Here is a 22897-nt window from a genome sequence, read left to right on the forward strand (position 1 = left end):
TTATTTTGTACCATATATTTGAGCAATAGATCTCCTAAGTATCTTGAATAATTTCCTTGACTCCCAGGAAGAAGATGTGCGAGCTGCTCGAGAAAAAGAGGTAGCATCAGATAAACGTTTGCAGCAATTGCAGTCGAGCATAAAACAACTGGAAACAAGGTAAGTAATGACTTCATACATAGTTCTTTGCTGGGACTTTGAAGTCCTAAAAACCGTTCAAAGATACTTTTCTTCTGTAAGATTAACTTTCTGATGCATAATCATGTCCATGTGTTTATATGTTGTTCTCTGTATTCAAACAGCTTATTTGAAAATTTTTTGTTTTTATTGTAACTTACTATGATTTTTAACCTTTTTCAAGTAAGCTTCTGTTCTGCTTTGATACATTACTGCAAAACCTCTCAACTTTATAAATTGAAGTCCAAAAACATTGCATAGATGATGGTCTCCATACTCATACTCTTATCCATATCCACTGAAAGGATAGTTGAATTTGTCAGGGGTTATGGATCAATGGTAGAGCATCAGCTTTGTGTGCAGAAGGTCCACTGTTCAACCCTCAGTTTCTCCAATTAAAATGACTAGGTAGGAGGTGAATCACTTCCTGAGATCCTGCCAGGCTGCATAGGCAATACTTCATGGATCTAAGCTCCAATTCCATTTAAGACAGTTATATGTTTCCCCTTGTTGCTCACCTGTGGGTGAGTGAATGGCAGCTGAAAAGGTTTGCTGAATTTAGTCCACCACTGAAAGACATTAGCCCTAAATCCTAGATTTATTGGCCTTTCCTAACGTGCATAAGCTGTCCTGATCTAGAAAATTAACTATAAATGCAGCTTTGGTTGTTGGAAACAAGGTTTTATTTTGACAGTGTCCTTCTGCTTACTCTAATTGTATCCAGCAAGGCAATCTGCACATCAAAGTTGCATTCATATTTTGATTGCTCTTGCAAAACAGTGGCAAGCAGCTTTGCTACTTGATTAAATCAATAGCCTGATTTATGTCCACATAGTATTTTGATGGAGCTTTCACTCTTCAGGACTCCACAGGAACAGCTATAACCTTAGGGTGCCGGTGTGCATATTGCAGTCCTATGTTGCTACACAGTTGATAAATATATGAGAGTCATTCTTGATTAGCCTTTGATATTGTGAAAGGTCATAGGCTGAAGATGGTAGTTTTGTTCAAGTAGTTCAGGCTTTTAAGGTATTAGTTATTTTAAATTGAATCTGAAACATAAGCAAGTATAGCACTGGTTTAATTGGTTCCTAGCAATCGGCCTTGCTCTCTGTGTAACACGTGGTACTTTAAAGTAATCAGCAAATGCAGGCCCACATAAAATTTCTTAAGATACTCAGCTAGGGATGGGTATGAACTGCATAGTGAGTGAACTGAACTGGTTTGTATTGGTTTGCGAACCATTTTAAGTTTAAACCGCTGTTTTCTGCTTCCCATGCAAAGCAGTGGGGAGCAGAAAGCAGAGACTTAATGGCTCTGAACCATTTAAACCAAACATCCGAGTCCCACTGCTCAGTTGTTTTCAGGAAGAGCAGAAAGAGGTTTAAATGGCTTGGAGTCATTTAAACCCCTGCTTTCTGCTCTTCATGGACTACATCAAAATTCATGAAAATTTGTGATGGTTCTTCAGTTTATGGATATTGGTTCATGAAACACAAAGCAGCCAAAATCAATGATAAACTTTAGTTCATGAGCCAGTTCATGCCCATCCCTTCTCAAAGCTGCAAAGGGAAAAATTATGGTCCTTACATCTGGGATTAAAAGGGAGATAGTAACCTTCTGGTTAGGGAGGAGCTACTGAATGTCACCTCTGGTCACTGCTGCACCCTAGCTTCTGAAACAAAACAGGCAATCCAGTCCACCAACATTGTCAAAAGGCATGGCTGCAGGAGGTTAAACCATGTCAGTGATATGGTCCTCTGTCCTTTCCTATGATACAAAACCTGACAACTGTTATCATTTCAGTCTTGTCTAGATTCAGCCTCAGTCTGTCAAATGTTCTTCTTTCTGATATACAGGTTATCTGTAATGACCAAAAATTCTGAAGAGTTAAGAGCAGAAAGAACAATCCTAAAAAAGGAAATCTCAGAGCTACACATGAAATGTGCTGCTCTAGAACAGGAAAAATATGATGCTGTAATTAAGGTCCATGAAAGCATGCAGCTCTTAGAAGAAGCCAATTTGCAAAAGAGTCAGGTAAATGAATCACTAAAGCCATGATTTTCAGATCTCTGAATATCGTACAATTTTATATTTGGGACCACTACTATTAAACCCTGACCAGGATGGCCCAGACTAGTCTGATCTCATTAGTTCTGGGAAGCTAAGGCAGGTCAGTCCTAGCTAGTATTTGGATGGGAGACCACCACAGAAATAGGGTTAGGATGTGGAGGCAGGCAGTGGCAAACAACCTCTGAATATCTCTTGACTTGATAACCCTATGGGGTCGCCATAAGCTGACTGTGACTTGGTTGTAAAAAAACATAACTGTTATTAAAACCTATAAAAAATAGAACATAGGCATTTTGCTGACTTGCAAGTTCATGCTTTCTAGATTGTAATACAATCTAGATTGTGTCTTGTTTTATACATTCATTGTTGAGCATTCCTTATAACTTCTGAAATATGGTCATGCATTGTTTGGAAATGAGAATTCTACTCAGTATAGTTCATATTTCCATACACGATTGAACTATCCTAAAGGCTGAACTATTCCAACTGTAATAAATAAGAGTATGTCTAAAGTTATTTTTTCAACAAAATATTTTTTAGATTTACTTCTGGTTTCCTTTAGAGAATTTATTGTAAAGAGAAAAAAATCACATATTGGGTTGAACACCTTTCTGTTAATGGTAGAACTTTCCTGTGATGCATGATGCTTCAGGGGAAGGGGCCATTGTTAGCAGAGCAAATCTGTAGGATCCAACCCATTACCAAACATTTTTAAAACTTGAATCATAGGGCATATTTTTTGCCATAATGTATTTTTTTTCACAAAATAACTACTTTTTGTTAAAGCAGGAGGTTAGCAGTAAGGGAATTCTGTGGAAAGAGTAGCCAGCATGCAGGAGGGAAAGGAGTGGCAAGAGACTGGATCATCCCACATATTATTATAGCTGTGTTATTTGTATGTTCTACCCATGAGATGTGGGACATTGTTAAGACAGCTGTGAGAGGATCACAGATACCTTCAAAATAGCTCAAGATTGGTAACTGTATTAGTCTGCTGCAGTAGAAAAGAGCAAGAGTCTAGTAGCACCTTAAAGACTAACAAAATTTGTGGCAGGTAAGTGAGATAAGTGAGCAATTACTCACAAAAGCTTTTACCCTGTCAAAATTTGTTAGTCTTCAAGGTGCTGCTGGACTCTTGCTCTTTTCTACCTTTACTACTAAAAAGAAAACCCTCAAGAAAATTGACAAGCTAAGTAGAGAGATTATACGGTATGTCACAGAAGTGAGTATACCCCCTCATATTTTGTAAATATTTAAGTATATCTTTTCATGTGACAACACTGAAGAAATAACACTTGGCTACAATGTAAAGTAGTGAGTCTACAGCTATGAGGGGGTATACTCACTTCTGTGACATACTGTATCTGTGAATTGCATATGTTGCTTCTAGGAAGAGGATGAATGGTTCAGTATACTTTCTGATATAAAGCCCTAACAATTTATGTGCCCTGAAATCCCTCTTGGGATTTCTTCCATAGTGTTCTACTGAAAAAAGTCATCTTATGATGAAGAAACTGTGTATCAACTATTAACTTAGGCTGATTCAGATCTGGAAGAGTGATCTAGATGAAGAAGTGTGGAAAATCACAATAGTGACTGAACGTGTTTGCGGAAGGATGGTATATATGGAGCCATTTAGGAAGCTGTCATTTTGTTTACCAGCAACTGCTTTGCTACCTGGCCTTGTATTCTTGGTTGTTTTTCACAGAAAGATAATTTTTAATAGAATGCCACTTTTATTTTATGGTAGGCGATGGTAGCTGAGAAACAAAAAGAAGAGGAAATTGCCAATATGAAGGAAGCCGTTTCTCAACTATGGCAAGATGCTGCATCAAGAACTAGAAAAGAAGTGAGTCGTCATACTTCAAGTTTACCATTATTTCTTTCTCTTCTAGATTGTGGTATTAATAGTATTACTATAACTTTTAAAAGTGATTTCAGTCAGTGTGTTAGAGAAGACTGATATTGGAGAAGTTTAAATACTTTTATTTATTAGTTAAGATTGCATAGCAAACATTATGGCTCCTTCTAAACCTTGCATTCTGCTCAGTTGTATGTCCCTGCTTCTGTTTAATTCCACTAATACAAATAAATCTCATTTGACTGTATTGCAAATGAGTCCATCATAGTTGCTGAGTGTTGTAGAATGAGCATGTGCACAAGGATTAGCAAGACATGCTAAATTAATATTTAAGATTTATTAACGTTAATAAAGATGTATATCTATCTCCCTATCTTGATTACTGAATAGTGCATTTTTAATGAAAAGAGGAAATTCTGAAAGCATTAACACGAAAAAAAATGCTATTTCTGTTTTCTTCCTTGTTTTCCCTATTGCCTTTTACACTTCAGGAAAAGTCCCTTGAGATAGTAGGTCATATTGTACAGTAGGTCATATTGTACAGAAATAAAGGCTATGTAGCTGTGCAGCATGTGGATGAATGCCAGTGATGCAGGGTGGAAAATTTTCAGTTCCACCCCACATATGAAGCATGGACAAAACTCAGAGCTTGATTGGTTCAGTTGCCTTCTTCTGCTGACATTTAAATGAGAAAAATTTCCAATTCAAATTTTCTAGAAAAGCCTACATCACTGATGAAAGCTAATTTTACTACTAGTTCATCATCGATCTGTGCAGTCCTACATGGGGACTGCACATGAGGGGGTTGCCATCAGATAGGTCTTTACAGCTAAAAGCTTCCAGGAGGTGCTGTGTGCTGGAGCCAGAAGTTTGTTCCCACCCAGGGACCACGTGCTCAGTACTTCTTTTGTTGCTGAAGAAGGTCATGGTTTTGGAGTATGCAACTATACTCAAGAGGATTCTTCTTCCACATTTGTTGAAGCTACATTGGTTTGAGTCTCTTCCATGGCTCAGAAGGCCCTTTTCAAGAAGTGCTTCTGATATGGGGCAAAAATTACCCTAACTGACAAACGCAACTTTTGTTCTGTTTGGGTGAAGGACATAGTTTATCTACATGTAAGGCCTCCCAGCGCTTCACTCCTAAAGCTTGGGGAGGAGGGTACTGGCTTACCACAAGGCTAGGTTCCTCATGAGTCCAATCTGGAGCAAAGGCCATAGTTCTGTGGTCGCAGTCCTAAATGGAGGAATGGGATGACAATTTTGCAAGCCACGGGGATGTAAGTTTGTATCATTACTCTCACTGGGTGTTGTTGCCTTCAGTGTATCCACCTTCATTGACCATTGTGCACAGGCCACATTCTCCTATTCCTGCAGTGAGAGAAGAAGAAATGGTGATTGAATCCAACAGATTTGACACAACATCGAATCTGAGCCTGGCATCTCCCATGGAGGATCTCTGAATGTTTGAAGAACAAATGTTTCATATGGCCTAGTCTCTCAAGATAGAAGTCATTACCTCGGAGCACAAGCCCAAAGGTCACCTCTATTCAAAGTCTCCCAAGATTATTGCTTTCCTGGTGTTTGAGGGTCTTGAGGACCTCAAGCAGAAACTGTGGCAAAAACCTGTGTGTCTCCAGCGTACCTCAGAAGGGTAGAACATTTCTATAAGATCAAGAAGGAAATAACAAGTCTCGTTTTGCTTCGGCCTCTGCGGCCACTAACAAATCCAAGGGCTCCCGCCCTCAGAAGCAGGGCCTTTGACTTCTCTGCCGCACACATCACTGCCCCTTTTTTTCCTTTTTTTCACATCCGCCTCCATCACCATCTACCAGCTTGGGAGTTCATATCCACAGACAGATGGGTTCTCTCCATCATATCAGAAGGTTACAAGATAGACTTTGTTCAGGTTCCGACTCAGTCAGTGATTGTCACCACACCTCCTTCCCCCCCCTCTGCTAGAGGAGGTGAGCAACCTCTTGCAGAAACAAGCCATAGAACCGGTCCCTGTAGCGGCCAGAAAGGGGGGGTTCTATTCTCATTATTTCCTGGTCCCCAAATGGGATGGGGGATTGAGACCAATTATGGACCTTCAAAATCTGAACAAGTTTATCGTGTACCAGAAATTCCGGATGTCTGCTCTGCAAACAATCCTTCCCCTCATCAACCAAGGGGACTGGATGGCAACTTTTGATCTGAAGGATGCCTACTTCCATGTCAGCATCCATCCATCTTACAGGCATTTCCTCCGGTTTGGGATAGGCTCCAACCATTTTCAGTTCAAAGCCCTTCCATTTGACCTGTGTACTGCACCGCGGGTGTTTACTAAGATGATGAGTGTTGTAGCCGCACATCTTCGGCTTCAAGGCATAGTCGTTTTTCTGTATATAGACGACTGGCTCCTTGTGGCGGATTCGGAAGAGCGTCTGACCAGCCATATTGCAACCACTCTTTGTCTTAGGTCTGCAGGTCAGCATGAAAAAGTCTCATCTGATACCATCAAAGACAGTTCAGTTTATCAGGGCTTGGCTAGACACGAACCTTTATCGTGCTTTTCTGCCTCAGCAGAGAGCCATGGACATTATTACTCTTATTCATCATCTTCAAAGCCGGAAATGGGGCACAGCACAACAGCTGCAGCGGATGCTGGGGCTGATGGCGGCGACTACCAGTGTGTTGCTGTTCGCGAAACTGCAAATGAAAGGGCTTCAACTTTGGTTCCTCAGAAAGTTTCAGCCTTTTCGGGACTCACCTCGAAAGAGGTTCACGATTCTACCCTCGATCCTTCGGGCTCTGGAATGGTGGACATCCAGAGACAACATCTGTCAGGGAGCTCCCTTCCATCTGCCCATAACGACAGTTACGATCACCACAGATGCGTCCTTATGTGGCTGGGGTGCTCACATGGATTCTCTGTGTGTGTTGTGGGGGGGGGGGGGGTCCGTGGCCTCCACAGCTGACTCATTGCCATATAAACTACCTCAAACTGTTGGCAATTCATTTCACCCTTCGGTCCTTCTGTTCCTTGGTGGCAGGAAAGGCTGTGGCTGTGTTGATGGACAATACTACAGCCCTTTGTTATGTCAACAGGCAGGGCGGAACAATCACCCGACGACACTGTGCGCTAGCAATATAACTGTGGCTGGAGTGTCTGGAGCAGGGCATCTATGTGAAGGCTTCACACCTTCCAGGAGTACTCAATCTCCAGGCAGATTCGTTGAGCAGAGGAGCAGCATCTCCACATGAATGGGAGATGCAGTGGCGCTTCCTTCAACCTGTGTTCCAGCTCTAGGGGTATCCTCAGGTGGATGTTTTCACCACAGTCCTGAATCGGAAGTGTCCTCTGTTCTGCACCAGGGGAGGAATGGATCCGGCGTCCTTGGGAGATGGTCTAATGTTCCAGTGGAAGGGTTGGTTCCTGTATCTGTTTCTGCCTCTTCCGCTGCTGACAAAAGTTGTCAACAAGATAGCGAGAGAGAAACCGAGGTGCATACTAATCACGCCGTGGTGGCCTCGGCAAAGCTGGTTTCCGATTTTGCTCCGTTTAGCGAGGGGAGTTTTTTTTATCAGTTCCCGGCGGAACCAGACCTTCTTTCAGCCCAGGAAGGGCACGTGTTTCACCACAATGTACCTCATTTAAAGCTGACGGCGTGGTTCATTGACCCTGCGAATTTTTGAACAGAGTCAAGCACGACTTTCTGAATAGTAGAAAGTTGTCTACCCATATTTCCTATGACAGGAAATGGGGGAAATTTCTTCGGTTTTTGGCTGATCCTGCAGTCTCACCCCAACGGGTGGGTCTACTGGTGATTTTTGACTTTCTGTTGTCTTTGGTGGATGCTGGACTTTCCTTTTCTTCTGTTAAAGTTTATTTATCAGTGATATTAACTCGCCATGAGCCTGTTGAGGGGCATTCGGTGTTTGCTCATCCTCATTTGAAGCAATTCCTGAAAAGATTGGTCAGATTGCATCCTCCATCTAGATCACCTCCACAGTTGTGGTATTTGTCATTAGTATTGGACAGGTTGACCCGGCGTCCCTTTGAACCAATTGCAACCTGTTCCCTACAGCTTCTATCTTGGAAGACTGCATTTTTGGTGGCAATCATGTCGACACGCCATTTAGGGGGGCTCTTGGCTATGCATTGTGACCACCCATACTTAGTGTTTCATGAGTCCGGAGTTTCGTTGGATCCTGATGTTTCATTTCTCCCTAAGGTGGTTTCCCAGTTTCACCTTAAGTTGGATGTTCGGTTACCTATGTTTTACCCCACGCCTTCCTCAGACGAGGAATGTCAGTGGCACATTTTGGATGTCAAGCATGCGTTACTTTTTTACCTGAGTCATTCTAAGAGTTTACATCAGTGCCAGCATCTTTTTGTTTCCTATGCTACTCCTCGGTTGGGTTCAAAAATTTCGTCTCAGCGGCTTTCGAAGTGGCTTACTGAAACTATTAAGCTGTGCTACTTGCTGACGAAGAAGCTGTTGCCTGGACCCATTCGTGGACACTCTACTCGAGCGATGGCGACGTCGGTGGCTTTCCTGAAGGGTGTCTCCTTGACGGACGTATGCAAGGCCGCCACTTGGTCCTCTCCTCATGCTTTCATGAAGCATTACGCTTTGGATGTGCATGCTCAGCAGAGGACTCATCTGGGAGCTGTGGTTATCATATGAACATATGAAGCTGCCTTATACTGAATCAGACCCTTGGTCCATCAAAGTCAGTATTGTCTACTCAGACTGGCAGCGGCTCTCCAGGGTCTCAAGCTGAGGTTTTTCACACGTATTTGCCTGAACCCTTTTTTGGAGATGCCAGGTATTGAACCTGGGACCTTCTGCTTCCCAAGCAGATGCTCTATCCACTGAGCCACCGTCCCTCCCCTGCTGCAATGTGTCTCTTCTGGTTGACCATCTGTTCCCACCTCCAGGTATGTCTGGCTTGCTAATCTCCCATGAGTGTGAAGCACAGAGACCACAAAGAAGATAGACAGGTTGCTTACCTGTAACTGTAGATCTTCGAGTGGTCATCTGTGCATTCACACTACCTGCCCTCCTTCCCCACTGCTGACGGTCTCCCTATGTTAGGGGCTTCCAGCTGTCAGGAAGGAACAGGCGGGATCCTCATGCTGGCTCCGGTGAGCATGCGTACTGGGACACCTGCACATGCCCACTGGTGCCGAGTGCGGAAAAATCCTGGGCTTTTTAGGTACTGCAGGCGCTCTATCCCATGAGCGTGAATGCACAGATGACCACTCGAAGATCTACAGTTACAGGTAAGCAACCTGTCTTTCCTGTTACCTCAGCCAGGAGAGGGAGTGAGCGAGCTAGCAGCTCTTCAGGTACATCCCCTGTTTTTGAAGTTTTTTCCTGAAAGGGTACTCCTTTGCCATAGTTTTAGGATTCTTCCTGAGCCTGCCTAGGCGGGGAGGGCGGGATATAAATAAAATTTATTATTGTTATTATTATTATTATTATTAAACAATATATTGTTTTATCTGTATTTTTTTCCCCACATCGAGCGCTGAGAATGAGTGCTCAGTGCATTCTTTAGAAGTTAGGAGGGCATTATTATTTTACATCGAGAGAACTCTGGAGTTTGGCATGGATAGCAAGTACCCTGTTTGTTTTAATAGCCCTAAGAGAAGTAGGAGAGCATCATTTCAGACCCTGACCACTCGAAGAGTCCATTACGGAGGATTATGATTGGGCGAGATTACTGTGCCCATTGAGTATTTACGCCCATTCCACTAGGGCAGTGGCCTCTTCCTCAGCTTTTCTGGATGGAATGCCTACAGAGCTGCCACCTGGTTGTCAGTAGACATCTTTGTACTTTGCTAAGCTTTGGATCTTCAGGTGAGATGTGAGGCTCAAGTGGGAAAAGCAGTTCTTTATTCACTGTTCAAGTGAGAAGAACATGTCCTACCACCTAGTGAGTAGCTTGCTAGAATCCCCTTGTGGGACTACACATAAGATTGATGATGAAAACATAGTAATTATTGTTCATCAAGTATCTTTTGTGCAGGCACACATACCCTCCTTCCAGCCCCCACTACATGCTCTGGCTTTGGCAGCGCTCAAGGTACTAAGGGTAGGGGGTACTGCTGCGCAGGAGCACATAGTCCCTGAGTGAAGAAGATGAAGATATTGGATTTATATCCCGCCCTCCACTCCAAAGATTCTCAGAGCGGCTCACAATCTCCTTTACCTTCCTCCCCCACAATAGACACCCTGTGAGGTGGGTGGGGCTGGAGAGGGCTCTCACAGCAGCTGTCCTTTCAAGGACAACCTCTGCCAGAGCTATGGCTGACCCAAGGCCATGCTAGCAGGTTTCCTTCCTTCCTTCTCCAACCTCTGAGAGGGCTCTCACAGCAGCTGCCCTTTCAAGGACAACCTCTGCCAGAGCTATGGCTGACCCAAGGCCATGCTAGCAGGTGCAAGTGGAGGAGTGGGGAATCAAACCCGGTTCTTCCAGATAAGAGTCCGCACACTTAACCACTACACCAAACTGGCTCTCCCATCTTTGTGGGAACAAGTTTCTTTCTCCAACACATCCCTGGAGGCTTTTAGCTGTAAAGACCTATCCGATAGCAGGCCTGCTCATGTGTGCATGCACAGAAGATACTTGATGAACAATAGTTACAGATAAGTGCAATTTTCTTTTTCATTTCCTTCCTTCTCCAATTCAGTTTATCCTGTTTTTATGGTAGGCCTAGTAAGGTATATTGTGTCATGGAAAAACTAGTCACCATGTAACAAATAATATATGTCATTTAATGTAAAATTTCAGGTAGAAAATGAAAGGAAAAGATGCAATATACAGATTTCTCGATTAACAGAAGAACTTTCAATACTTCAAATGGTATGCATGCTTACTGTATAACTTTTATGTTTGCATATTGTATTACTTCTATGTTGACTCATAAGAGACAAAGTTTAAAATGCCCAATTCAGCCAGATCTTAGTGTTTCTAAGCTCTCTGGGTTTCCAGTCTGTGGGCCATTGTTTTATTTTCCACAATTTTTGTCATATTCTTGTTAAGATTTTGATGGATTCCACCAATGGAGGAGGCATGGCTCAGTGGTAGATCATCTGATTTGCATGCAGAAGGTCCCAGGTTCAATCCCCAGCATGTCCAGTTAAAAAGGAACAGGCAGTAGGCGATGGGAAACACCGTTGCGTGAGACCCTGGAGAGCTGCTGCCAGTTTGAGTAGACAGTCTGACTTTGATGGACTGATTCAGTATAAGGCAGTATCATGTGTTCATATATGTTTATATATGACTTGAGATAGCTCTGTTGATACCTCATCTACTCCTAGTGATTTCCTTCTCTCAATTGCTTTAAGTGCAGCTTTCACTTCTCTAAAATTTCTGGTTGTTCTTCAAAAGATTTTTGTTTGAAGGAATATGTCATCCTTTCATCTTTTTTGTATAGTCCTTAAGTGCATTGTTTCCATCTTTTGTTTATAAAGTGTACTCCTAAAATAGTATTTGGTAAGGTGTGGAAAGTTAATTGCAGGCTTTCAGTGAAGAGGCCACCCAATATAGAATATGTATGTTCGTTTACCCTCCTTTTAATATTGGGTGAGAAATGCAGCCATTCACTTTTCTTAGACAACTGAAAAACCCCCAGTTCTCTTTCATATGGGACTCCAACAGGAATGTCTTTGGTTTCAATCCGGTATTCATTCCCAGTTTCCAACTTCATAACTGGGGTGTGTGTGCTTCCTATAGCATTAAAAAAAATCACACATGTGCACACATGCTGCTTTTCCTACAGCTGGGGACAACAGAGGGCTGTTTGACCAAAAAGGTGCACAATATACTGCATTCCTTCTTGGCAACCGAGCCCATCATCTGCTGTACACTTCTAAGCAGGTTATCCCTGAGACATACAGCCAGACTTTGCATTGGGGTGGGAAAAGGGCATAATCTCCTAGCAACCTGCTCTGAACTCCCAACCATCAGTGGTTCCTCTCATTCTCCCCAAAAGGCAGGTAAGGAAGCAAGTTGGGGAGTGAATATAGAATTGTGGGGAAAGTGGGACATCAAGGAAAGGGGATTTGTGTTATTTTTGAAGTGTTTGCATGTGTTTGGGTCTGAGAAGAGAGTATGTGTATGTCCATGCAATCCATGACTTTATGTATAAAATGGTGAAGCATAAAATGAGTAGAATATGTACTTGCATCATAGATGCTAAGTGGTGCACATGTCTGTAACCATGTCCTCAGTGATCATGCCTGGCATTTGCTGTACTGGCATTGTAGTTTGCAGATGTGTAGAATGTTTATCCATGATTTTCTTTATAGGAATGTGGAGATAAGCAGGCTCAAATTGAGCGGGCTGTTAGAGAAAAACGAGCTGTAGAAGAAGAACTTGAGAAAGTGAGTTATCTTTTCTATGATGCATGGATTACTTTGTAGTATACTTTCCTATGTGGAAATACCTACAGTATTATTTATGAGAGTATGTGGTTGAAGCATCTCAACTCATACTATGTATTATGGAATGGGGATGGAATCCAGACTAAGTTTTCCAATACAGGAAAGGGGCAAATTTCTACTAATTTTCCACTTTTTTGCTGCAAATTTCCCTCTTGTCATTCCTTGACATCCTCTTTTCCCCCAAGAGCAGCACTTCACAGAGATCAGTAAGCCACAGAGGGATGAGGAATCAGGCAAGTGCAGTGCATTCACACCACTGAGGTAAATTGAAAGTTACCGCTGAGGATGGAACATCTTGTAGAGTTAATTACCTTCAGAGGCAGTAGGCTGAGATATTAATGCTTATATGACTGTACTGGGTTTCTTGGACTTTAGACTCAAAAAACAACGCCTGTTCATTGTTTCAGGCATGTCAGAAGGATCCCCACTGTTACCTTCTACACTCCTCTGGATGGCACTGCCCCAAATAAATATAGGTCTTATTTATTTAAAATATTTATATCATGTTCTTCCGATAGGATGCAGGAGTCTTAATAGTCCACATTAAAAGCAGAATGATAGCTGCAATTGAAAAAAACAACATCGTAGTTTTCAGAATTCTTCAGTCCAGTATCCATCAACAAAAAATCCATTCAGAATATTCAAAGTTTCCAGAATAAAAAAGAATAAATTTGGCATATCATATAACCTTCAGGAGGCAATTCTATAATCATGGGATAGCCAGAGAGAAATTTTGTGGCCTGATAATTGCGCGTGCATCAGAATTGCACAGTGGAGGATTTCATAGAATCATAGAGTTGGAAGGTACCTCAGTGGTAATCTAGTCCAACCCCCTGCTTAATGCAGGAAATTCACAGATATTTCCCCACCACCATCCCCAGTTACCCTCTGCTCCATGCCCAGAAAATGGGTGGTGTGGGGGGGACGACAAAATTCTCTAGGATCCTTGGCCAAACTAGCCTAGATAAAAAATGCTTCCTGTCTCCAAAGTGGTGATCAGCATTTCCCTGAGCATGTAAGAAAGAGCTACAAGAATTAACCACTGATAGATGCAGCCTTCCTGCCCTTCCTCTCATGATTTGCCTAAGTTAGATTGAGTTGTACATTTTTATTTCATCAAGGTTATATTGATTCATGAATTTTTTTTGTGTGGAAAGAATGAGGTTACAGAAGATAGTTTACTATGAAAAGCTTGAAACACTCCAAGAATGCCAATATTTAGAATACAGAATGTAACGACAAAAATAATGACACGTTCTTGGCTTCTTCATGAATGAATGCAAGATGGATTTCAGTAACCTAACTGAATTTTGAGGCCAGTATTATAAATCAGAGAATTTAAGAATTTCATTTTTTTAGCAAAGCTAAGGCTACAATGCTATTTTCCACACCACGGAAAATAACCAGTGTATCTAACTGTCTTCATGGCACCATCTGTGCCTACTTAAATTCAGAGATTGTAGCCATGAACTGACAAGCTTTCCGCATAACTGAGAAGAGCACCAGATATACAGGAATATCAGAAAGGGGGGAAAACACCTTAAAATAATAGAACCAGTGCTTGTACTTTAAGAAATGGATGCCATGAGATCTCATTGGCCATTGCGAGGGTTGCTAGGCAATCACACCAATATTGTCAGCTTTCAAGCCTTGTCTTCTGTCAAGAAAAAACTGGGGGGATGGCCATTTGGGGCTGTGCCATCTACCCTTGCTTCCCATTCCTCCGGCCTGTAGGAAAAATGCACAAGGCCAGGTCCAGCAGCAACACCCAAGCAGCTACCATGCAATTTGAACAACTAACCCAGATGTGGTGCTGGCAACAGTGAGTTGATGCCACACAACTTGCTTGGGCCAAACAGCAGCCTGCACACAATTTTTGCAACTTGCCCAGACTTTTTTCAGAGAAAGGCTGCCAGGGGAGGGGAGGAGGGAAGTCTGATAGACAGTATGGTATAGTGGTTAGAGTGTAAGGCTAGGAAGTTCATATCTGCGCTGTCCCATGGAAGCTTTCTGGATGACTTTGGGCCAGTCACTCACTCAGTGTAATTTACCTTACAAGCAGGGGTGTCAGACATGTGGTCTGCATCCAACTCGCCCAGGGCTCAAAGCCAGTCCCCAAGCAGCATCCTTCTCCTGATTTCTTTTCTAGGGCTTCTACTGTAGCTGCACAGTAGCTTGTTTCCTGTCTCTTGCCTCCTTCCCCTCTCCCTTGTGTTCTCTCTCTCTCTCTTCACATACAGACATACATGCACACCTCCGTGGCTGCTTCGTGTGGGAGAGATACAAAGACAAGTTTGTGTGTGTCTCTGTCTCTCTGCCGCAGGTACACGCAAACACCACCATTCCTTCTGCTTCCTTTTGTGGGGCTGCTGCTTCTCTTTTTGGGAGGAAGGGAGGTGGATGAAAGGGAGAGAAAACAAAGTTGGAGTCCATGATGGCAGCTTCAGAACCAACAATGTATGAGCTTTTGTGTGCAACACACTTCTTGGAAGGAAGGGTGGGGGACGGGAGATGGATGGATTCTTTTGATAAGCACAGTGTACATTGATAAAATTATTTCAGCTTGTTTTGAAAACTTGTTGCTTTTTTAAAAAAAAAGGTTGGCTTTCTCTGTGTCTAACTGGATTTATTTTCTTTCAGAAAGACCTTGATTAGGAATTTGAACACTTGTATTGGTTCTTGTACTTGGAGAGTGGAGTGATTTCAGATGTCAAATGACAGTACCACACATTGGTAATGAAAACTAGCCCTCAATTCAGTCCAGGAGGATGCATTGTTTTGAGCTTCATTATCAGTTGCAATTCAGCAGTCTCTTTTTCTAATCTCCCTTTGAAGTTCCTTTGTGAAACACTGCTACTCCTAGGTCAGCAACTGAACATTGTGGTTTCTAATGTCAGACCTATGTTCACCCTCCTGGACTGACTCCCCCTGGATGGAATTGAGACCTAGGTTTCCTGTCTCATTACCAGTGCTGGTATCTCCATGTCTACTGCCCCTCTTCATATCACACATGATCCAATCAAGTCTGCTGTTGTCATTCACCTGCTATTGCCATTTGACATCTGAAATCACCTTTATAAAGTTTATATCTCCAGTGCCTCATGGCCTGGACTGGCTCAACCAAGTGACATTTATGCCAGATCCAGCCCTTGTAACAAATCCGTTTGATACCTCAGCCTTACAGTGCCTTAAAATAGAGGAAGGGGCAATTATGTGAGCTGCTTTGGGGGTCTCCATTGTGGTGAAAGATAAATGAAGTAAATGAAACTGAAGATGGGGGCATATAAAGAAAGGTTAGTTGGTGAATGGGAAGGAATCAAGGACAGGGGTGAGGACATGAGGGTTACTACCAGGAAGTCAGAAAGAGGAAACAGTATGGCAAAGGGGGTACATGGGAAAATGAAGTGACCTGCGCCAATCCTTGTGGGCTCCCTGCTTGTAGTAACAATATTTCATGCTACCTTTTCAAAGCACTGCATGTTGTCTCAATAAAAATCTTAGAGCAGCCTGGTAAGGCAGGTTGGCAGTGCTAAGAGTGAGAGACAATGGCTTGCCTCAGCTTTCTGTTTATGGCTGAGTTTGAATTTGAACTAGGGACATCCTGTCTCTCCCTCTGAACCATTTCAAACACAGGGCTCATTAGTTAAACCTGCAGTTTTTATATAACACATTTTGTGCCTCATGATCAAAGAACAATTGCAGGAATCAGCAGTCTATCGTTGGTTTCAGCAGTCTATCATCGGTTTAACTAAAAATTCAATGAAATAACGTAAAGTATCAGTCTTGCCAGTTTAAGAGTTGGAAGATATATGTAATCAGTAAAAGTCTAGCAACATTCAAGCTCTGGGATGAGGGATGGGGATTTTGTGTGTTTTATTTTTGTTGGAACTTTCAGGGTTGACTGAGCAGTAAGTAAAAGCAAACAGTCTTAAGGGAATGTAATGATAATCCAGATGACAATGAATGGAAGAAGAATATTGCACGTGCATTTTTATGTGCAAGCCCTATATTCACACTTATGCTATGTGAACTAGATTACCATATGCAGAACAGATACTTCATATGCAGTTTGATTTTGCTTGCAGTTATCGCTTTGAGAACTGTAATTGTTCTGCAAACAGAAGCTGGTTTCTCTGAAATTGGCTCTCTGGATAATATGCCAGCTAGTTAGTGTCTGAAGGCAAAAACCTAAAGTACAAATGAACTGACCTTAAGACAGATAACTGGAGACCGAGCAACAAGATTTGTGATCCATCACCACAAGTATCCTTGATGGCAATCCTACTTTTTTTGGTCTTAAATTTGCATGGGCAGAGTGATTATCATAGATTGCAAAGTTAATTTTTATAGGAATGTAAGAGGGGGAAATACGAGATTTTCTGTAAACTCATTTATCAGGTATACCGTGAAAGTAGAGGAAATGAAGGTGATTATAGAAAACTAGAAGAACTTCACCAAAGGTGCCTGACAGCTGAACGTGCAAAAGATGATCTTCAGCTAAGTCTGAAAACAGCACAAAACAAAATAAGGCAACTGGAGATGAAGTAAGTAATTACTGTGCGCTGCAGATTGAAAGTAAGCACCTATCAGGGCTCCTCTCTGCAAAGTCCTTAAAAGAGAGACATTTGTTGGTTATTGGTTATTTTAAACAGATGCACAGTTATAATTTCATATTTAAAATAAGATCCTTGTAAGAAAGAGGGGGATATTTTTGTTACAGCTCTGTGGAAATAATTTCTTCATGCTAAACCATGGTATGTAACATTTGAGCAAGGATCTGCATTGTGTTTGTTGAAATCAATACATTCAGTTATGCAGCCATGCTGGACGTTATTTATTTGATCAATCTATTTAAAATATTTCTATCCTTCTGCATCTCCTTAAAGAATAAGGTGCAAGGACACAAAATCAACACAAGTCACCAACAAGATAAAATCAACACCGAGATTAAAAACAGCAAGATTTGCCAAAACAGTTCACCCTCCACTAAATGCTTTCCTTTTCTTTAGTCAGTGGCAACCTAAAGAGCATATGCAAAATCATGAACATTTGCTCCAGTTGTGTGCAGATTGCTATCTTCAAAGCACTGCCTCTTTCTGCATGAATCTCCACCTCTGACAGTCTACTAACTTTGGGGACGGGGGTGGGGGAGGCTTGTCTTGCTAATTTCTGTATGGTTTAGCAGCCACCTTAAATGTAAGACACCATGTGACTTCTTGTACTGGAGCCAATGTGTTGAATCAAACTGGGAAATAAATAAATGCAAGTTAATTAAACATTCCCTAGTTGTAGATAGTTAAACCTTTATAAAGTTGCAAAAACGCTTCCATTCTTAAAGAGTTCATAATTGTGAGGTTGTGGATCAAATTATGATTCTTGCTTTGCCCCCAGGCATTTGCTAGCATGGTTTATGAGTGATCTGTGGAGGATATCTCTCTGAAATTTGGTCTTATTAATGGGTTCAGTATAATATTCAAACTGTCCTCATCAAAGAAAGATTTATGGCAGGACTACTGTACAGTGGAAAACCAGCTTTGTGAATCCCATTCCTATTTTCATACAGACTGGAAGAAGGAGGGGGGAGAAAGAGAGAGAAGGGTGTTTTAAACATGTTTCTTGGAATTTAATTGCTGCTGACAGCACCATGGTTGAGATCAGCTAAGAAGGAAGAAGTTGTGAAGACCAAAGTATTTTTTCTGTTGAACCAGGAAGAGAAAAGAGTGACATTCCTACAGAGGTTTCAATACAACTCTTATTCTGTGAGGGGCCCTACAGCATTGTAACTATAGAAAACAGAAAGCACTTTTACTTGTATCTTGGTTAAGGACCCATGGTGAGCTCTGTAGCATTTTTGCTAATATATTCACATCCCTTAGGCTAGGCCTGCAGCTAACCTGGAAACTTTTGCTTCAACTGCAAAACTGCAAAAGTAATTTTGTCAGACTGCACAATTTTAATCCATGCCATGAATACTAAGTTTCAGTTAGAACCATTTATTTCTGCCTACCCCCAGCAGGCTACAGCCATTTTGCATGTATATTTATTACCTTATCATTATTACCTTATCTGGTAGCATCCAAAACACACATTGTTGGATAATAACAAATTCCTGATCTAAAAAGTACAGGGTAAGCAAAAACAAATTGGAATCCAAGGTCCTCCTGTGGTCCTGAAACATTTAGCTAAGCAAATAATCCTTGAATCTGCATTAGCAAACAAAAAAAGTAGATGGTGCCCACTGTTAAATCCATATTAGTAAATGTTGTAAATATTCAGCAGTCATGCTTATTTTAATGTCTTTAATATTCAAGCAAATAATTGAAGAACCTCACAATGTAGGTATAATTTAGCTTGCAGTATTATCAAATGTCATTTGCAATTTTTCTTTCCTAAGTCATGAAGAAGAGCTAGGTCGTTGCCAGGAAATGATTAGAAAGTTGCAAAGTATTCTGGATTCTGAAAGAGAGAACTGTGGCTCAGTCAGTGAAGAACGGTTAAAACTCCAGCAAGCAAATGAACGTTTGCAAAAAGAAATTGAGGACTTGAGAAAGCTCGCCATGGAAGCACAGCAAACTGCAAAATTAAAGGTTTTCTTTTTTTTTACATATTTCATATTTGTCTATTCCTTGGAAATGAATGAAAGGAGGATTTCAGTTTCCAAGGAAATAGTCTACCTTCTCATAATACAATCACCAAAACAGTTATCTGTATACTAATAGCCATATTTGTGGATCAGGCTACATACACTGAAGTAAGGCTTTCCTGCAAAATTGGGATTCTCCCCAGGGTTGCAAAAAAATTGGAAAATAAAGTGCAGAAAGTTGGGGGATAATAGAAAACCTAAAAATAGAGTACTTCTGTTGCACTTGCACAAAAATGTCCCTCAGGCAACTCAAACAGCACTGCTGCAGGGAGAGGAGGAATGATCATTGGTCTCTCCTAATGGTGGCTGGAGGGAAAAGATGGTCAGACTGGAAGGGGCCTTGGGAGTGGGGCCTACTCTTACCACCAGGGCTCTCAAAAGGCAGCCACAGACCAGCTGAGAGGCAGGCGGCTATAACTGGCAGAGGAGGAGGAAATTCAGGCTGAAAAGGGCAGCTGGTAAAGATGGAGAGGCCGAGATGCAGCAGCCTCTGGGGAAAAAGAGGCAGGGGCTGGGAGAAGTGCCGAAGTCCCATAAGTGTCAGTAACAGGATAGAGAAATGCCCACCAGTTGCAGTGAAGACAGACAGGAGCTGGGGAGTCCTAGGGAAAGTGGTAGCAATGGGACAGGTTGGAAGGGGAGGGACCACCCACTATCTGTGGCAAGAGCTGAAGTGGCTGCAGGGCAGCAGGAAAGCCCAGGAAGACAACAATCCTCCAGAAAATTGTTACTGGTAGCGAGGGAACTGGGGAAGCAAGCAGGTGAGGAGCCGCCACCCCCCTGCGCCATGAACTCTGGAATGTAAGGGAGGCAGGCAAATGGGTAGAGGGGGAGGATTAGCAGGAGAAAAGGAACAACAGTGTGGGGGGCAGAAGAACTGACATCATGGGTTAAGTGAAGTGGGGAAAGAGGCAGACAAACAGAGAAAAGGAATAACAATGTGTGAGAGGAGACTGACAGTGCCCAAGGCTGAAATGGGGGGAAAGAGGCTGAAACAGAGAGAGGAATAACAGTATGGGGACAGACGAGATGTGTAGAAGAAGGACAGTAGCCATAACTGAAAAGGTGGGAAGGGAAGACAACAGCTATTGCTGAAATGGAAATAAGAGACAGAACAGAGAGAAGGAATGACTTGGTGGGAGCACTGGTGAGGCAAACAAGTCCCCACTTGTTCTCTCTAATAATAAAATGGCTGAACCCTATTATGGTCATGACACCACCACTGCCATGAAAAGTAAGAAGGTTTCCATGTACCATTGGTCAAAGTGAATTGATGCAATTGACTTCTCATAGAAGAGGGGAAAAGGAAAATCCCCATAACGTGCTGTTGAGGAAGAAGCTCTTTACTTTCCTACCACCGCAACAGAAATGCTATGGGGAAAATTCACCTTTTGACAATTGTAGAACAGAATTAGGGCTTTGATGGTTTCCACTGTTCACATTCTGATCTTACAGGAAATTTTTCCCATAATACTTTTGTTTGAGAGCTGAAGAGATAGGGAAGCATGTCATTTACCCTCCCCCTTAAAAAAATCATCCTAATGGAAGCAGTCTGGAAATATTACTCCACAGCTCTCAAAAGATCAGGACTGAGACTTTGGAAACTTTGAAATTATCCCATAGTTCTTTTGTTGGGTTTGGAAATAAAAGGGAAGGAATGTCTTGCTTGCCTATAACTTTCCCTCTTTATCCCTAAGTGGGAGGGCAGGACCTAAAGAATAGACATATTGAGGAATGAGCATGCATGTATCTTTTTCTGTCTCATGTTTATCTACCCCTTTGTTCATGGAGCTCAGAGCAGTATACAGATTTTTCCTCTCCTCAGTTTTACCCTCACAATAACTCTGAGATGTGTTAGGCCGAAAAGCATCCAGTGAGTTTTGTGAACGAGTGAGGATTTGAAGCTGACACTTTTACTGCTATGCTATACTGACTCCAAGAAATCTTTACAGTGCTAAATGGCAGAGAGGCTGGCAGAATATGGAACATTGTTCTCGCTCCAGAGAGTTGACCTATGGCTTATTTTGATGCCTTATAGGTTCCTCAATGCTTTGCCTGCCCTCAGTGAATTGCCAAATAAGCTTAATGGGGGAGGAGAAGGAAAAGGGATTTCCCCCTCTTTCTGGCATCTCTCTAAAAATAGGGCAGGGGGAGCATTTCATCTACCACCCAAACCTGAGATATTAAATGTCTTATTTTTCTTCTCTTGCCTTCCTTTGATTTTTCTGCCTCACTTGTGCTTTATGTGTCTGCTCACTCACACCCTGCCCCCATTCCTTAGCATCTTTTCTTCTTTCTTCCATTTTTTGAAGGAGCTTCTCTCCCTTTTTGGCAACTCAGCTGTTCATGGCTTGTCCTTCAGTAGATCCCATTTTCCTCTTTTTCACTAGCATAAATTTATGTTTTGATAAATTGTAATACTTGGCTGATATAGTTGAACATTATGTGAATGAAGTCTGAGTCCAGACTCAAACTTTGTTTAGCTGCTTCAGACCAACATGACTTGTCAGTCAGTCAGCCCTGCCATGCACAGCCCCAAGAAAGCTCTTCCTTACTTTTTTTCCCTCTCCCCACCTGGCCACCACCCAGCCCTGCCAGTTAGACCCCCACTGCTCCTCCTCCCAACGCATTGCTGTGCTGTCACATGACATTGTGTCATGTAGTTAAGGCAGCTCAGTGGTTCCCATATTGCTGCTGGAATGGCCTTGGGCCAGCCATAGCTCTTACAGGAGTTGTCGTTGAAAGGGCAGCTGCTGTGAGAGCCCTCTCACCCCACCCACCTCACAGGGCGTCTGTTGTGTGGGGAGAAGATATAGGAGATTGTAATCCGCTCTGATTCTCTGATTCAGAGAGAAGGGCGGGGTATATATCTGCAGTCTTCTTCTTCTAAAGGTGGGTCTTTCTGAGTCTGGAAGGGTTGAAGATCACTTCTAAAGAGCTTCCAAGAATTCAGTGAAGAAATTAATAATGAAAGTTCTGCTGCTCAGCTGTAATCCACTATTACTCACCACAGGCAATTAAAGATGTCAGTCTGCATATTTCTGTAGAACTGCAATATGTAAATCAAAAAAAAGTTTGACAATTGATTTGTAGACTGTGCTTCATATAAGAAGTGCAAAAAAAGACAAGTATAAATCTTTCTAAAAAATTTTTTTTCCTATTTGCATTTTGAGTACACTATTAGAACTTCCACAATCCTTTATTAACAGATATAAATTGAATGTTGGTCTGTTGATGCTGGTCAGCTTCAGTCATATGGTCAAAACACAAAAGCTAATATTTTAGTGATGGGAATTTTTACTTTTTCTATAGATCAGCACAATGGAGAATGAACTGTTAATAAAAGAACATGGGTATGAAGTTCGACTGAAAGAGATGGAAGATGTGAATCAAAACTCCACTGCTGATCTGAGACACCTGTTGATGGCCCAACAGAAAGCAACAAACCGGTGGAAAGAGGAAACAAAGAGACTTACAGAAAACACTGAAACCAGAATAAATAATTTAAAGTAAGGGATATAATTCTTTTGACATTATTGATACAGACAGGTATACAGATCTATTGGAAAAGTACAGATAAGAGAGGAAGTATTACATAAGATGTATTATAATACTGTTCCTGTGAAAGGAGAGTTCGTGTGTGGTTTTTAATTAACATTCAGGGTGTTTTTGTCATTTGAAAGTTAACTGGAAAAAATAACGAGT

At 41.9% G+C, this 22897-nt stretch overlaps 1 protein-coding gene across 2 annotated transcripts in view; it reads left to right on the forward strand.

Annotated features, from left to right (window-relative positions):
• Positions 1-22897, forward strand: part of SCLT1 (sodium channel and clathrin linker 1) — a 95334-nt gene that overhangs the window by 43259 nt on the left and 29178 nt on the right. For both annotated transcript variants that reach the window (XM_060246795.1, XM_060246796.1), the window contains 8 exons: positions 68-159; positions 2037-2214; positions 4001-4099; positions 10895-10966; positions 12415-12489; positions 16948-17093; positions 18944-19136; positions 22505-22701. In XM_060246795.1, coding sequence (XP_060102778.1) covers positions 68-159; positions 2037-2214; positions 4001-4099; positions 10895-10966; positions 12415-12489; positions 16948-17093; positions 18944-19136; positions 22505-22701 — 1052 coding nt within the window. The remainder of the gene's footprint in view (positions 1-67; positions 160-2036; positions 2215-4000; positions 4100-10894; positions 10967-12414; positions 12490-16947; positions 17094-18943; positions 19137-22504; positions 22702-22897) is intronic.

This window comes from Heteronotia binoei, chromosome 9, assembly GCF_032191835.1.
Source record: "Heteronotia binoei isolate CCM8104 ecotype False Entrance Well chromosome 9, APGP_CSIRO_Hbin_v1, whole genome shotgun sequence".
NCBI classification, from domain to species: domain Eukaryota; kingdom Metazoa; phylum Chordata; class Lepidosauria; order Squamata; family Gekkonidae; genus Heteronotia; species Heteronotia binoei.